This window comes from Polypterus senegalus, chromosome 8 (assembly GCF_016835505.1).
Source record: "Polypterus senegalus isolate Bchr_013 chromosome 8, ASM1683550v1, whole genome shotgun sequence".
In the NCBI taxonomy this organism is placed as follows: Eukaryota; Metazoa; Chordata; class Cladistia; order Polypteriformes; family Polypteridae; genus Polypterus; species Polypterus senegalus.
Genome location: NC_053161.1, coordinates 41,113,567 through 41,128,891, shown reverse-complemented (window position 1 = coordinate 41,128,891; position 15,325 = coordinate 41,113,567). Strand labels below are relative to the sequence as shown.

The 15,325-nt window shown below is 35.2% G+C and overlaps 1 protein-coding gene across 3 annotated transcripts in view; it reads right to left on the bottom strand.

Moving 5' to 3' along the window:
• Positions 1 to 711: 711 nt before the first annotated feature.
• The window catches only part of napepld (N-acyl phosphatidylethanolamine phospholipase D), a 77,972-nt gene continuing 63,358 nt past the window's right edge, over positions 712 to 15,325 (bottom strand). For all 3 annotated transcript variants that reach the window (XM_039761019.1, XM_039761017.1, XM_039761018.1), the window contains exons 3-5: positions 12,027 to 12,673; positions 10,161 to 10,275; positions 712 to 5,925 (exon numbers count right to left, since the gene is read on the bottom strand). In XM_039761019.1, coding sequence (XP_039616953.1) covers positions 5,797 to 5,925; positions 10,161 to 10,275; positions 12,027 to 12,673 — 891 coding nt within the window. In that variant the 3' untranslated portion in view covers positions 712 to 5,796. The remainder of the gene's footprint in view (positions 5,926 to 10,160; positions 10,276 to 12,026; positions 12,674 to 15,325) is intronic.

The window sequence follows — 15,325 nt, the reverse complement described above, 5'->3', positions numbered from 1 at the left end:
AGGACCAGCATTCAGGTCAAGATGTGCAAGCAGTTTCTTCAGGTAAACTCGTGGCTTTAGCTGAACACCTTGCTGAAATCACAGTACTAGAATCGGGCACTCATTTATGAATACAGAAATGATCCCTCTTACAAAATACATCTCTGCCATGTAGTGATGGACTAATAAATAGCAACAGAATGTATATTAAAATGTTCATCTTACTTTATAGATTCATAAAACACAGTTCAAAGGTTCACAGGTGCTCAGTTCTGACCATGAATGAGTCAAACATATTCAAACCAATGTAATCTAGTTCAGAGTCATAGTGGAAGGAGCCTATATGACCACACTGGGAAGATCCATTGCACCACCAGGCTACCTCCTGGGGAAAGTATGATATTACTGATTCAAAGACAGTAAAAAAAACAGTTAAAAAAAATAAAGGAGTCTAAACTACAGTTTAATATAATTTAGGAGTATAAATAAGCAACCAAGAGAAGTAAACCACATGGTGCCGCTAAGTGTAAGAACAGCATTACAAGAGGTGTCATTAAACATGAAGTAGATTATTACATTCACTGCAGCTCAAGTTTGTAAGCCACTTCAGCTTTTAAAGCTTTCATCGTAACTTTAACTCTGCCTTAGAAATCGTGTTGTGGACAGCATGAACATAGATTACATTTAATAATTAAACAAAAAATGGAAAAAATAGCCAGGTAGTTACTGGAAAAAAAAAAAAAGAATACAAAAGCACCGGCAAACTCACCTGTACACAATAACCCACTAATTTAACCAACAAAGAACTCTATACATATTTATTGTTCCATTTAATACATAAAATAACACTTTTATAACTAAAACTAAGGCTTTGATGCAGTTATCTTACATGTAATGATTCGGTAAAGTAGAAAACCTGAAAGTTTTCCAACCCTCATGATGAATAGCAGCATACATTTATAACATTTATTTTTGCGCTGGCACATAAACTTTTTTTTCTTACTGTATGCTGCTCTAATGGAGATGGACACAAAGGCCACAAGGAATGATACCCCAGGATTAATTTGACCCACTCTGAATACTTCTCTCTTTTTTGCTAATGGATATGGATGCAAGTATCTGGTGGTGTGGTAATTGGAGAGTGGTGACTAGCATTCCTTTTTTTGTTTAAAAGCATTTTTAGTCACTGACAGATGGCCAGCATCTACATTACATTCACATTCCATTTTTGTCCTCTAGGACATCAACCATGCCTTTTGTGAAACAGAAAAAGAACAGTGCTTTCATGTTCTGTTATCTAAAAAATTCACACACATTTTAAGGCATTTTAGACAGCCACTTCCTTGCTAAACAAGTCTTGGATATGTACCATATGCACAAGATTAAAAAAAAAAAACTTAACATTATGAGACTGCAGTACAATATTAAATGGTTATTAAAGGCACTGTACACTTCAAAGGTTATTGTATTGGTGTATTTAATACTAGTTATTCTGTATTGGAATAGCATCAAAATCCACTCCTGACAGTCAATTCCTCTATCTGGGAAATTCTTCAGTTTTTCTCACGAGTCTTCTTCCAAAAACTATCTAACCCAAAGGAAAAAAGAACAACAAATATAGAATAAGCTGCACTCAGTCCAAAAGTAGAAGAAAATGGGTATTGAAAAAAGCACACTTGGGTCTACTTTACAGAACTGGAGTAAACACGGCTGTAAATCTACAGAATAAGAGCCCCATCTAATGCCAAGTATACAAAGAAGTAGCTCAAGTTAATGCTGTGTAGTGGGAGAATCCACTCGTACAGGTCACATCTGGGTCATGTTAGTGGTAAAAAACTTGTTTGGAAAAAAGCACCATCAGATGGAAAATACAGTTTACAAGAATTAAAAGAAGTCACTGAGAGCAAGTAAAAATTAAAATTACCTGCTCCAATGAGATCCGTTGTCATGTTTTTGCGATAAAACAAAAAAAATGAGGTGACATCACCACATTATAGGCATATTTTTGTAGGTTAAGACTTTAAATGCTTACAGCAGTAAAATAAAAAGTAAATTGTTAGTGCATGCTGGAGGATCACCTACTGCTATCTGTGAGATGCCTGGTTGTACAGTGAATTTTCATTTTCCAGCAAAAGGCCAAAGTCAGTGTTGTGGACAAACTCAAGTCAGAACTTTAACCTACACTCAATATTCCGTGCAGTCCCACGGAGAAAAAAGTCCAAAACTGTTTAAATAATGATACGCCTTGAAGGCATTCTACAGAGTTAGTAGAAGAAAAATAAAATTGTTAACATACCTTTGAATTATAAATGTCAAGATTAGCTTCATTATTCTTGTCAGTTTTGTAGTGGAGTCGCACCACTAGAGAGCTGACAGAAGACCCTTGGATGCTTGTTTACAGAGGCTGTACTTTTGATATAATCTGGCTTACTTTTTTAAATAGAAAAATGGGGGGGAAAAACAAAAGTATATTTAAGAAATATTAATATTAGCAAAAGCAGCAAGGATGTTGAAGACAATTACACAACATGATGATTTGAAAAGAACTGCAGCTCCTCATTTGATAACAGGGAAAAAAGATCAACTTTTATCTAAAACAAAAAGGTTATACAGCATGTGGGTGTGAAGATTCACTTTTGAAAGAATACAAAAACCTCCACTGGTTTGATACTTCAAATGAATATCAGCAGACTTCATCTTGTTCCCATTTGCCAGGTGAACAAGTTAAGTTTTGTTTGACAATGTCATTGATGTTCACATCCATTGTGACATAACTTGCATGAAAATCCAATATGGAATCTGACTATACTTTTTTAAAAAGTGAGCATCATTCATGTTGTGTGCCAATATCTGGGTCAGGAAAAAAGGAAAATCTAACCATTAGTATTTGTTTGTCTGTGAGAGGGTTTGTGTAATGGTTACACTGGGTAAGATGACTGCTGTCCTGAAAGATTTTTCAGTGAAACCAGCTCAGTCTCAAACTTGAAAGGTGCCAGAAGTACAATGGTAACTCTCCATAAATACATTGTTTCTTTTTAATTTTTGAATTTTATCATCATCACTGCACACCATCATTTTTAATGGATTGTTGTGCCAACGCTGGACTGCTCTTGGAATGCTTAACCCAGGCACTTCCCAGATACTGTATCATCTAACCATCTTTTCTCTAAACCTTGACTCTTTCCCGTATCACAGCTTTTTAATAATCGATTGTCTGCTCTGCATGTGTGTCCCTCAAGTCCTAGGTTCCCTGCTTACTTCATGTATCTGTGTGAGATTCCAGCTAAAAGTGCAACAGCTTGTTGACACTGACAGCAACTGTTAAGAAAATATGCCATCTCAAAATGGTCATCTATAAAGCCACCACTCTGTTTATCCATTTTCTGAGCAGCAAAGGGGTATATGACAAGAGCTAGGTATGGGTGGGCCACAGACACCCCAGGTCTAATTTACAGCAGATAGCCAACTTAATCTGAACCTCACAATTTTAAGTAAACTTGAAGAATGTGTATGTACAAAAATCCAAGACTTGATCGGTTAGCTTCTTAAAACAAGAGAACCTCTTGGGCTAGCAAAGAAATAAAAGATATTAAAAGTTCAAGGATAAACAGCAGGGGCAAGCAAGCAGAGAGTTTTCCAAAATAGGCAACAGTTCTATAGCAGCCTTATTTTTTCTTATATTTTATGTTTGATACAGGTGACCACTTTTCTATTATGGGATGACATGTTAGCCATCATTCTGCACATACCAACTGAAAAAATAGCACATTTTTAGTTTACCGTAGAGTTTTTGGAAAAATCACTTACACTTTTTAAACAGATAAGTATTTTGTTTAAAAGTGCACTAATTTCCAAATTTAGAAACTGAATATTCTCTGGGTTGCTGAAAAGAATAAGGACAAATACATCATATTATGCGGCTCAATGGTTTCCTTCAGTGTTTTTTCTTTCGTTTTTTGGTGTGTAAGCCCATATTTAAAGGAACAGTCTAAGTACCCCCTTTGTCCAATGCTTTGCTTTCTTTGTACTTTTGTTTCTCTGTCAATGGCTCACAGGGCAGTGGTAGGGGGTTGATTTCTTTATTTCGGTAAGACACAATTTTCAGTGAATTTAATTCCTAGGAAGCAGATGCCCCAAATGGGTTAACTGGTCCAGTGTCAGCCTATGTGGGCGTGTGCATCAGTGGGGCCTTGGAGGACAGGGATCAACATGGGTGACTACTTCTACCCACATAAAACCAGCTACACTGCCATAGTGGAAAAGGAGGCTTGGCATTCTATCAGTCAGTCAGTCATTATTCTATTCTCCATTATTCAGTCCAGGGTGATCTCTGTTATAGAATGAGCACTGAGCTGCCAATGCTCAGGGCTGCCATCACTGGGAAAGGCCTTTTTTTGTTGTAAGCATGACAGACTTACTATATTTAAGCTCCGGAAAAAGGTACACAAGATCAGGAAAATCAAGATCATTAAAATTTAAATCTCTGACCAATTTAGTTAAGCAAGTTTGAGAATATTATGGTAAAATGAAATTCTCGATCCTCAGGAAAGAATAGGAAACTCATATTTACATGGCAGACCTTAACATCACCCACAACATAAGACTGGTCATGTTAGCAGCTTTTAAGAAAGATAAAAACATTTTTAGGAATTTCAGTCTGTGCCATGTATTAGCACAACAGTAAATAAATTTCACATCAATGTGATACACAACAGGCCAAGCATGCAGTTTAAATTCAGTCTTTTAAAAGTGATCCAGCCAAGAATGTAATGTACAATAAAGATTTCTATGTAATGTAATTAATTTGAACATTTCTCTACAACTTGAACGATTACTCTGTCAAATTAAATAAATATTGCGCTGGATATAGAACACGTGTAAAACCTATTTCATTTTCTTTTAGCATAAGGCAACCTCCATAAAATGTTCACCCTATATATACATTTTAAACAAAAATACATTTTTAATTTACAGCTGCTTTGTTGTGTTATTTAAAAGCACAATTTAAAAAATACCGAGCTCTCCCATTTCCCATATTTGATTGAACTGTTTAACATGTAAAAGAGAAGTTGGCAGTTTTGGACCAATTACTTTCTATATGCCAACGATGGCAATTTCTTGAAATTTAATATCAAAATGATATCCAAAACCTGATAATGATGAGTCTCTTCAATATTTGCAAAACAAGACAGCAACACAGCTGAATTGTGGACTACTTATCCCAAAGGAATTAAAATAGGATTTTTTTGATAAATGTGAGGCACCAGCATCATCTCCCAATAAACGTTTCTTAAATTATAAAATATTAAATTTTCAAATACTTCATTCAAATTTTAAATTAAAAATGGTGATTAAAAAACTTTTATTTTTCACCTTCAGAAATGTTCTGAGTGAGAAGAATTCACAATTTTCAGTGCAGTTAAACGGCATTAATGTTAACAGTGCGTCTGCCCAAAGACTTGGGAAAGAAAAACAGGCAATGCAATGAAATGGCTCTTAATATCAGGCCCTGAAATGAACTTGCAAATATTCAAGATGCACCTTCAATGGCTACCTGCAAACACTTTACTGAACTGAAAACCCTGGATTCTTCACAATCTTAGACATTACAGAAGAATTTGACATTTGGGGTAAATATTTGCTTTAACACTTGATCAGAAAAAAATCATCAACTATTATGCTATCAAAAATATTGATTATGATGACAACTGAATCATGAAATATTGTTTTGACATTCCACTAGAACTTCAATAGTCCAGCAAATGATTGTTTTAGAAGCCAGCATCTCTCATTTAAGTCCATGCTAATAGATGCATGTTATTCAAAAGCATCTTCTTCAAATTTCAACTCTTTAGACTCTCCATGATTTAAAACAAAAAAATTGTCTTGTTTCAGTCCATATCTTTCCACAGCTTCCTTAAGTTTAACAGGAGGATCCAGATAGAACTGAAAAAAAAAAATAAAAACAAGCTTGTTAGATTAATATGTGCTGTAATTGCTTAGGACACTGAAAGCATACAATTAAAGCTAATAAAGATGTTTGATTAAGCTTAATTAAACACTCAACCAGTCATAAACAAGCAAATAAACAAACAAACAAAAGAATAGCTAAAAAGTACAAATTATTTGAAGAGTAAAGTAAATCGAGAAGATGCTAAAATACTTTTCACATAATGAAATTAGACCTTATGCCGTCCAATGAACAATAAAATCTTGAGACATATCTTATTTAAATGATGAAATTCTGAAGTAATAAAGATTATAATAATCTTACATTGAGTAGATAAGTATTGGTAGGTCCATCTTTACAAAGAGTCTCTTCTAACACTATGACATTGACAAGCATAGCTGCCTGACTGTAATAAACATTCACTATTGAGGAAACGGACACCTCAAAGAGCTTACAAGTTCTTCCCATTGTCTGGGAGTTTCACCTCTAGAAAACCCTTTTATTAATGACCTACACTACCAATTATATTACACCACAGATTCAGTGGTAGTGACAGTTCCACAGCTCTCATTGCTACTTGTTGTGTCTGGTACATGCTGCGTTTATATCTGATTGTTTGATATGTATTACTATTGTTTAGTGTCAATGCTTTGGTTAGTAATCTGTGCTTGCTGCGCTGTGTCAGTATACCACGTACAATCACTTTACTTTACATTGTACTATAATGCATTAAGACAATCAGCAGAACTGAAGGCCACTTTCTTCCAACATCCCAAAGACTTGCTGGTTAGGCTGATTGACAGCTCTTAAATTGCTGTGTATAAGTGGCTGCATGAGTGTTCTGCAATGGGCTGGCAACTGTTCAGGGTTGCCTCCTGATTCCAACAAAAGGATTAAGTGGGATCATAAAATGGAAGAGAAAATTAATTTTTAAAATGCTCTTACTCTTTCTGCTTTAATACATTTGTACATGATTTTATGCTACAACTTTGCTATGCTAATCACAATAACAACATAAACTTCTATTTCAAAACACATTGGGTATAACAAGCAATATAATTTGAACAAAATTCCAGTATATACAAAAGCAAAATGTAAAGAAAGCACATAAAAGAAGAAAATGCTAGTTACAGTATCTTACATAAAATCTATTTCAGTAACATCAAAGTTAGTATTTCCCCTGAATGCATTTTTTTGGCCAATGTGTTCAATGTGCAACATGTGCTGCCCTGAATTTCTCCTTTCACCTAAACTGCATTAATCCCGTTTCTAAATCCACACAATCCAATTCCAATGTTGAGGAGAGCTAAGCACCATCAAGACTAAAACCAACCCTGCAGGACATGCTTACACACACACCCTCAGTGAGGTCCATTTATTGTCACTGGCCAACCTCACTCTCGCATCTTCAGGATGTGGGATGAAAACACACAAACTAGGTGGGGTTGGGACAAAAAAAAATATATATAAAAATTTTTTTTTTGCATAGTCACGGAGTAAATCAAGGTTTGAAACTAGCCACTCACTGGAAGGAATAAGACAGCAGCACTAACCACTGCACTACTACTGCTAATCCGTTCAACTTATCTTTAGTTATATTTTAAATTCTGCTCTTTATACACATTTACATATACAATTGGTTTACTAGCAGTAACAGTATACCAAATATTGGACTCAACAAAACTATATTTACTCATAAGCAAAAAACTGTTGTAATTGATAGAATAAAAATCTGTGTATGTTGCAAGTTTATTTATTAATAAAAGTAAGTAAAACAAAAAAAAAAAAAACTACAAATCCTTCAACTCTGCTGACAGTTTTATCTAAACATTTTCATTTTTAGTAAATTCTAATTATATATACATATACACACACAAACAAACCCCTTTACCTAATTAGAAAACACTTGTGCCTAAATATGCTTAGAGGCTTCCAATTATAAATTACTATATAACACAGAGTACACTACAATAACTAGTATTCAATATTTTATACAGCATTACTCAACCCCCCCTTTTTTTGGAAATATGTAACATTTTTATGATCTGAGGATTCAAGTTGTTAATTTTTTTTTTTAAATAAAAAAAAAAGCTGCCACTGGAATTAACGTTGCTTTTAAATCATCGTCTGAATGCCATTTAACTATAATAAAAGCAAAAAAAATAGTTGAGAAACACTGCACAACTATATGTTATTAAGCAGTTCCTTCTAAAAACGATTGCACCGAGTGCATTTTAACAAACTAAGAACAAGCAGATAATTGTGTTATTCCCACCACTCTGGAAATATGCCAATGTTAATGTCTGCTGCAATGCCAAGGACCCATTTAGTACTCCAAGGTTTGCAGTTCTTTAGAGCACTGAAAGGCTTTTCCCCCTTTACTGAAATAAACTGAGCCATGTGTGCGCCAAGAGCAGTCTCCTGGTTTTCCACTGTTTTCTTCGTGCAGCTTGGCTTGGTAATAAGCCAGCTATCTGAGCCCTGCATTGTGAGAGAATCTCAATTGGTTAAAACCAGCAAGGGCCACATTTTTTTTTAAGCAGTCACACAAGTATAGCAATGCAGGCAGTTCTTTTAAGCCACAGGATAAAGTTGTCAGTTTGTCATAACAACAATTTGTATTGATTCATAGTTCACCCACATAAACAACGTTTGATAATCTTGTCTGTACATATACAGTACTTTGTTCTTTTAAGATTTAGTTTAGGTTGAGCAAGTAGTGATATTACATGTAGCTTTTGTTCCCCACTTGCCTGCTCTTGCACTGACATTCCCTCTGAAAAGATGTCCATGCTCTTACAGTACACTCTCCACTACTCGACAGGCAGCTAAGACACCTGCTATCAATGTTTGATTGGGAATGCTGGTATATTTGTAGCACGGTGTAAACTCTGAGGGCCCAGGCTTTCTTGCTCTTAACATCACTCTGGGGTAGCTCACCGTGGCTCTTTTGAGAGCTTGGCAGGTTTGCCCCTTTTAAAGGATCCCTTGAAACCACTCATTTGCGTGACGGAATGTCAGCTTAGACTGTGCTGACTAAACAGAGAATAGGAATGTAATTATAAAGTGCGAGATACTAAATCTGATATAAAATGATTACACTATATATCAAAGCCATGCTTTACTTTTTTTTTTTTAAGCCAGTGCAACTGTCCTCCTTCCTGCATGCACATCATGCATTGGCATGTCATTTGCACGTATGGCAAGAAATGGCAAAATAGGAGCTCTAGCCATGATGGAAGAAAAAGTATAATTTTTTTTCTATAACCCACATGGAGTCATTTTTTATTCAAAGATTTTAGAAAGCGTACAACTGAGGATGCAGAGTAAAAGTAGTTAGTAACTTCTAGTTTCTTGTTGGTTAGTCTCACAGAGTCAGACGTGATTCTCAAACATGAATGCATGTCGAAGGACAACCCGTTAAAAAGTGTGAGAGGAACAACAGAGAAAACCTACGCTGCAAAGGCTACACACCCACAGGGCTTCTTCCTAAAGCACCTGCCCCTAACTTCTCCAGTTCCTGTGTTTTAAATCTCTGGCGGAGTTTCAGAGAGCAAAAGAAACTGAACAGATGACATGATGCTTACACTAAAATTGCATCAGGAGCTTAAATAGCACAAGTTAATCAAAGCTTAAGCATTTCTTTGTATGTTGTAATGAGCACTGCAACAGTGAAGACAGAAAGTACACACATACACATTGACCACCACAGCTACTGGGCTTCACACATTTCAGAAGTGCCTCTGCTACAGTATCTTCCTGTCATTTTGACTATTGCATCACTATACGACATAACAGCAGCAAATATTTGTTTAGATGTGCAGTCAGAAGGTGGATGTTATGCAGCCTTAACTGTGCATTTACTGCTGCTGTTAGGCTGATCTGTTGGACTAAGTTAACAGAGCACCTCTGATCTTTGTATTTCAAAATCACCACTAGTTTTAAGAACAATTCACTCATGTTTGTCTCCAGACATATATCTGGTTTCAGCCACTACTTGTGCCAAGTTGCAGCTTTCTGTGAGACAACAAAAATTCTACATTCCACACTAAAAAGCCCTTGCACCATTAATTCCACCACTAGTGTAGATGCTTTCCATGGAACACCACCAACCCACTCAGCATTGATATTACACATACTGTAGTTGATGTTTTAAAATTACTTTTTTCTGAACAGATAATGTTAACTGTAAACTGTAAAATACTTTCATTTTCTATTGCAGTACACTCACCTCATAGGCTAAAGCAAATGTCCCCCAGTGAATTCCTAGTGATTTCTTAGCCTGAACATCAATATGAATCCTTACAGCCTCTTCTGGATCTATATGCTGACATCTCATGAACCACCTTTTCCAAAATAAATAAATAGATTTCAACAAGACTGGTATTTTTGTGTTGTATAGAACATGGACAATTACAACAATTACCTGTTACCAAAAAAGTAAAGCATTCATATATATATTCTTTATACAGCTTTCCTACTTCATCTTTCTAGCATGAATGGAAATATTATAAGAATTTAGTAGGCAGAGGACTACACACATTGAAATTTGGATAGTAACTTAAGATTGCAATGCAGGCCAAAAAAAAACCTGAGCATGAATATTCATATTTGACATTATGGGTGATCGGTAAAAAGCTTTTCTAAGCTTTATGGTAATTTAGTTGCAGTACTCCTTTACGCAAGGTATTACAAAAGTTAAGCCTACACACGTCTTTGCTGTTGTCTTTTGCAGCAAACTTCCTGCAGAGTAAACAAACAGCAGAAAGTGTGAGCTTGTTTGATAAATAAGCCAGAGGCAACTGGACTATCAGTCTTTACGTTAACGAAAGAAGACTAATAAGCTGAAAAAAAGGAATCAGAGAAGTCGTCCTGTGCAATTAGACAAATGGCAAGAAAAGCTAGTTTAAGGAAATCAGACCTTTTTATTTTGCCATTTAGATTAATATGGACACTACTTTAATTTGGATAGCATGCTTGTTTAAAATGCAGCTTACAGCAATTTACACTTTTAACTAGATAAAGAGAAATTTGAATTTGATGCTTAGTTAACAATAGAATTCAATAGAATTATGGATGTTTAGCTGATACACTGAAGAAAAAAGAAAACCAAACACCTGTAAATATGTATGTATGTGTGTATGTATGTAACAGCAAAAAGCTATAGTGCAATTAATGATTTAAAATGATTGAAACCTATAAATACTACATGACTATTTACATTTAAGCAGTGTTTAATTGCCAATATCAATTAATTCTGTAAGAATATAAATTTTTATTTGATAGAAAAAAAATGGTGAAAACTATTTTTTTTTAAATTAAGCCTTGATAGGCACATTACAGAAAAAATAAATATGACATCTTGTAATTATGAGAAGCATTTTATTTTCTTTTATGCCATATGTATTATGGATAAATATTTTGTACATATTTTATTAGTATGTATTTTAAGGAAAATGTAGTATTTTATGGTTACTAAACAGTAAGCCTACAGAATTTCATTCTGTTAATATAAATTTAACAGTTAACACCTGTGGTTTATAGTTTAATTATAATAATACACTTTAATATAGGGCATGAGGCTTATATTTGTCTGGTTATGCAGGACATTAGTCTATGATGTTTTTTAAAGGCATAAATGAAAAAAAAAAAATTGTCCAAATCTGATATAAATGCCAATCAAGTAACATAAAATCAGTGATTGGTATCGGCCTTAAAAAAACAGTTTGGAGTATCCCTACTGACCACTGAGGTTTTCATTTCTAAACGCACTAAGATAAAGCAGTGCCAGTCTCTCATAGAAGTTTTCAGACTCCCATTAACTTAACATGTACACCTCAGGGATGTGGGAGAAAGTGGGTTTATTCAGAGAAGACTAGAAAGGGAGAATGTGCAAGCTCCATATACAAACACAGACAATTGGCAGGAGCATAGTTCTCTAGAGTAGTGTAACAGTGATGCTTTAAAAGACCATTCATTGCTTTAAGTAAACAATGATAAAATTTAGGAATGGGGGGACGGGAGGTTCTAGGAGTTTTCTATAATGGAGTATTTTATATATATTTTTTTAAATTTCTAAACAAAGGAAATACTATACCTTGGCTCATAAGCTCCAATGGGAATAGCAGCCAAATCAAAAGGGCCAAAGCGTTTGCCTATCTGTTCAAACACTTTACAGTATCCAGTGTCTCCAGAAAAGAAAAAGCGATTATATGGGCCCAAGACAGACCAGCTGCCCCAAAGTACCATATTATCATCTGTAGGCGTACGTTTGCACCAGTGTTGTGCTGGTGTGAACACAAAGGTAACTTCATCATGTCCTGGTACGCAGTTTTCTTCCCACCAATCCAGCTCAATAACATTCTCACAGCCACACTTCTGCATCCAGTCTAAAAGACCAAGAGGAACAAACCAGCGTAAATCACTTCCAAAGCGCTCATTCAAATTTATTATTGTGCCTGAATCCAAATGGTCATAATGAGTGTGGCTGATGACCACTGCGTCAATCTTCGGAAGCTGAGCAACTGTGCATGGGGGTCCCCTGTAACGTTTCGGCCCCAAAAACTGAACAGGAGAAGCTCTCTGGCTAAAGATGGGATCAGTCAAAAATGTAAGATCATCCATTTCCACCAAGACAGTTGCATGTCCCATCCACGTGACTCGCATTCCCAATCCTGTTTTACCCGCAATCTGTGGACTTTTAATGAAGTATGGCTCCAAAACTGGAAGCTCCTTATCTAGCTCCTAGAGGGAAAACATCACAGAGTTTAGTAAGACCACATATAGAAAAGTTTGCTTATCAAAGTCAGAGAAGCAGTACAAAGTAAACGTATGCAAGTGTTGTCAAGGTTTCTTGAAACTTACAGCATATATTGTGCAGGTATTTTACTAACAGTTTAAAATCAAAACATTTTAATAATCACTTATGCAATGCAATAAGCTACTGTATATTTAGGCTTTATTAAAATGTGGACTAGGCTTTATGATTTACATAAACCACTTAATCTATTATACAAACATTCATTGACAAGTAGAAAAAAACCCAACAAGAAGTGCACATTGGTCTTTTCATGTATGATGTAATTTATACTGGAAGCAAAAGTAATGTAAACGTACTAACAAACAGGTATTTTTTTTATTTTAAAAGCATAAGAGAAAGCAATATTTTGTGGATAAATACTGAACTGTATTTTACCATCATTCAGCACTAGTCAGAAACCAACTCAGGATGGCATGTCAATCTATCACTAGGTACACTTACTCACACTCACTCATACCCAATTGGCCGATGACACAACAGTCCAGCTTCACAGCCACACATGAGAAGAATCAATGCACTGGAGATAAAGAGTAAATACACCAATTATATGCTAAATCCTCTCATTTGTACCTGAAGCTGTTCTGTTTACTGCATGTTACATTCACCAACAAATTACACAGCTGCTCAAAACAAAGGCACTTCAAGGCAATGCACATCTGAATGATGGACAGAACAAGTTACATGGCAGCTTGTGCTTCAACTTTATTAAAGGCTTTCACATAAGTACACATACACAAACACATTTACATATAGATGTACATATATAATTTATATATTCACCACTTATCACAGGAATTTGCTTTGGGACTGCAGCAAAATTGTATGAATCAGGGAAAGTTGCATAATAGAGGAGTCCATGCAGTATGTAAATACATACACAAAACATTAATAGCAATCTACTGTAAACACAGGAAATTCCTGATTTAGTTGATTTATGTAATTATTTGTTTTACTCATTACTGTATTGAGGTTTACAGTTATAGCATAGTGTATTGAGTGAAACATCTTTTATAACTCCATTTTAAATTTAGTTGTAGCAGTTATTCAGGTTGTATTTCTTTTTTGTTGCAAAACAGCAGATGGATTTGCATTGGTGGGCACTAGTAACAAAACTGAACATTCAGCAACGGTATGCAGTTTATGCAAGTGGGCGATTTATCATTAAATCAGTGCTTAAAAGGATGAAAAAATAAAAAATATAAACAAAAGGGAGACTTATAATATGGTCTTTTTATAACAAGAAAATGGAACTGTTATTTTTGCCTGACTAAATATGGTATTAACAAACTATGAAGAGACTATGATTAAAATTTGTTAGAACAAATCTAGAATATATAAGAGCAATTAAGCAGTTAAGAGATTAATTAAAACATACCCTTTGACCAATGGGGCTCAAATGTATTTAGTGTCTTTTTGAGCATTACTTTATAAAGTGATTTAATGTTAATAAAAGTATATTTGTAAAGGAAAATACCGAAAGTAAAAGGACATACATTAAATAAACAGCTAGTGCCAAAAAATGGAGATACATCTCCAGAGCTTATTTGAAAGACAGAAGTGTTTAAAGGCTGTAGTTTCTGAAATGAAAGTTAAAACAACAACTATAAGCTGAATTTAAAATATACAGTCTGTCTCAAACCTTTTGATGGGGGAAAAAAAAACAAAAAAACAAAAAACACAGCAAAACATTTTATTTATATATTGTCACACACATGTGAATAGGAGGCAGCTGAAGGGTTAGGAGAATAATGGTAACACATCTGCCTGGGGGTGGCAGGGTGCACTAACGCTCTAAGTTCCCTGCAGACCTTTCCTGGGAAATCCCACCAGGAGCCACTGCCTCAACTCAGGACACACCACTTCCGGCCCGGCCCGAGGACGACATCACTTCCAGCCCCGAGGACATCATCACTTTCCCCTGACTTCCTATAAAACCTCACTCCCTTCCTCTAGAGTTCAGTTCTGTTTTGGAATCAGTCTTGTAAACTTTACGTGCTTTCAACTTTTACTTTTTGCAGCCAGAATACAAATTATACAGGTGGCTGCCCAAAACCTTTGCATATATATATATATATATATATATATATATATATATATATATATATATATACACACACAGTGGTGTGAAAAATTATTTGCCCCCGATTTCTTATTCTTTTGCATGTTTGTCACACAAAATGTTTCTGATCATCAAACACATTTAACCATTAGTCAAATATAACACAAGTAAACACAAAATGCAGTTTTTAAATGATGGTTTTTATTATTTAGGAGAAAAAAATCCAAACCTACATGGCCCTGTGTGAAAAAGTAATTGCCCCCTTATTAAAAATAACCTAACTGTGGTGTATCACACCTGAGTTCAATTTCCGTAGCCACCCCCAGGCCTGATTACTGCCACACCTGTTTCAATCAAGAAATCACTTAAATAGGAGCTGCCTGACACAGAGAAGTAGACCAAAAGCACCTCAAAAGCTAGACATCATGCCAAGATCCAAAGAAATTCAGGAACAAATGAGAACAGAAGTAATTGAGATCTATCAGTCTGGTAAAGGTTATAAAGCCATTTCTAAAGC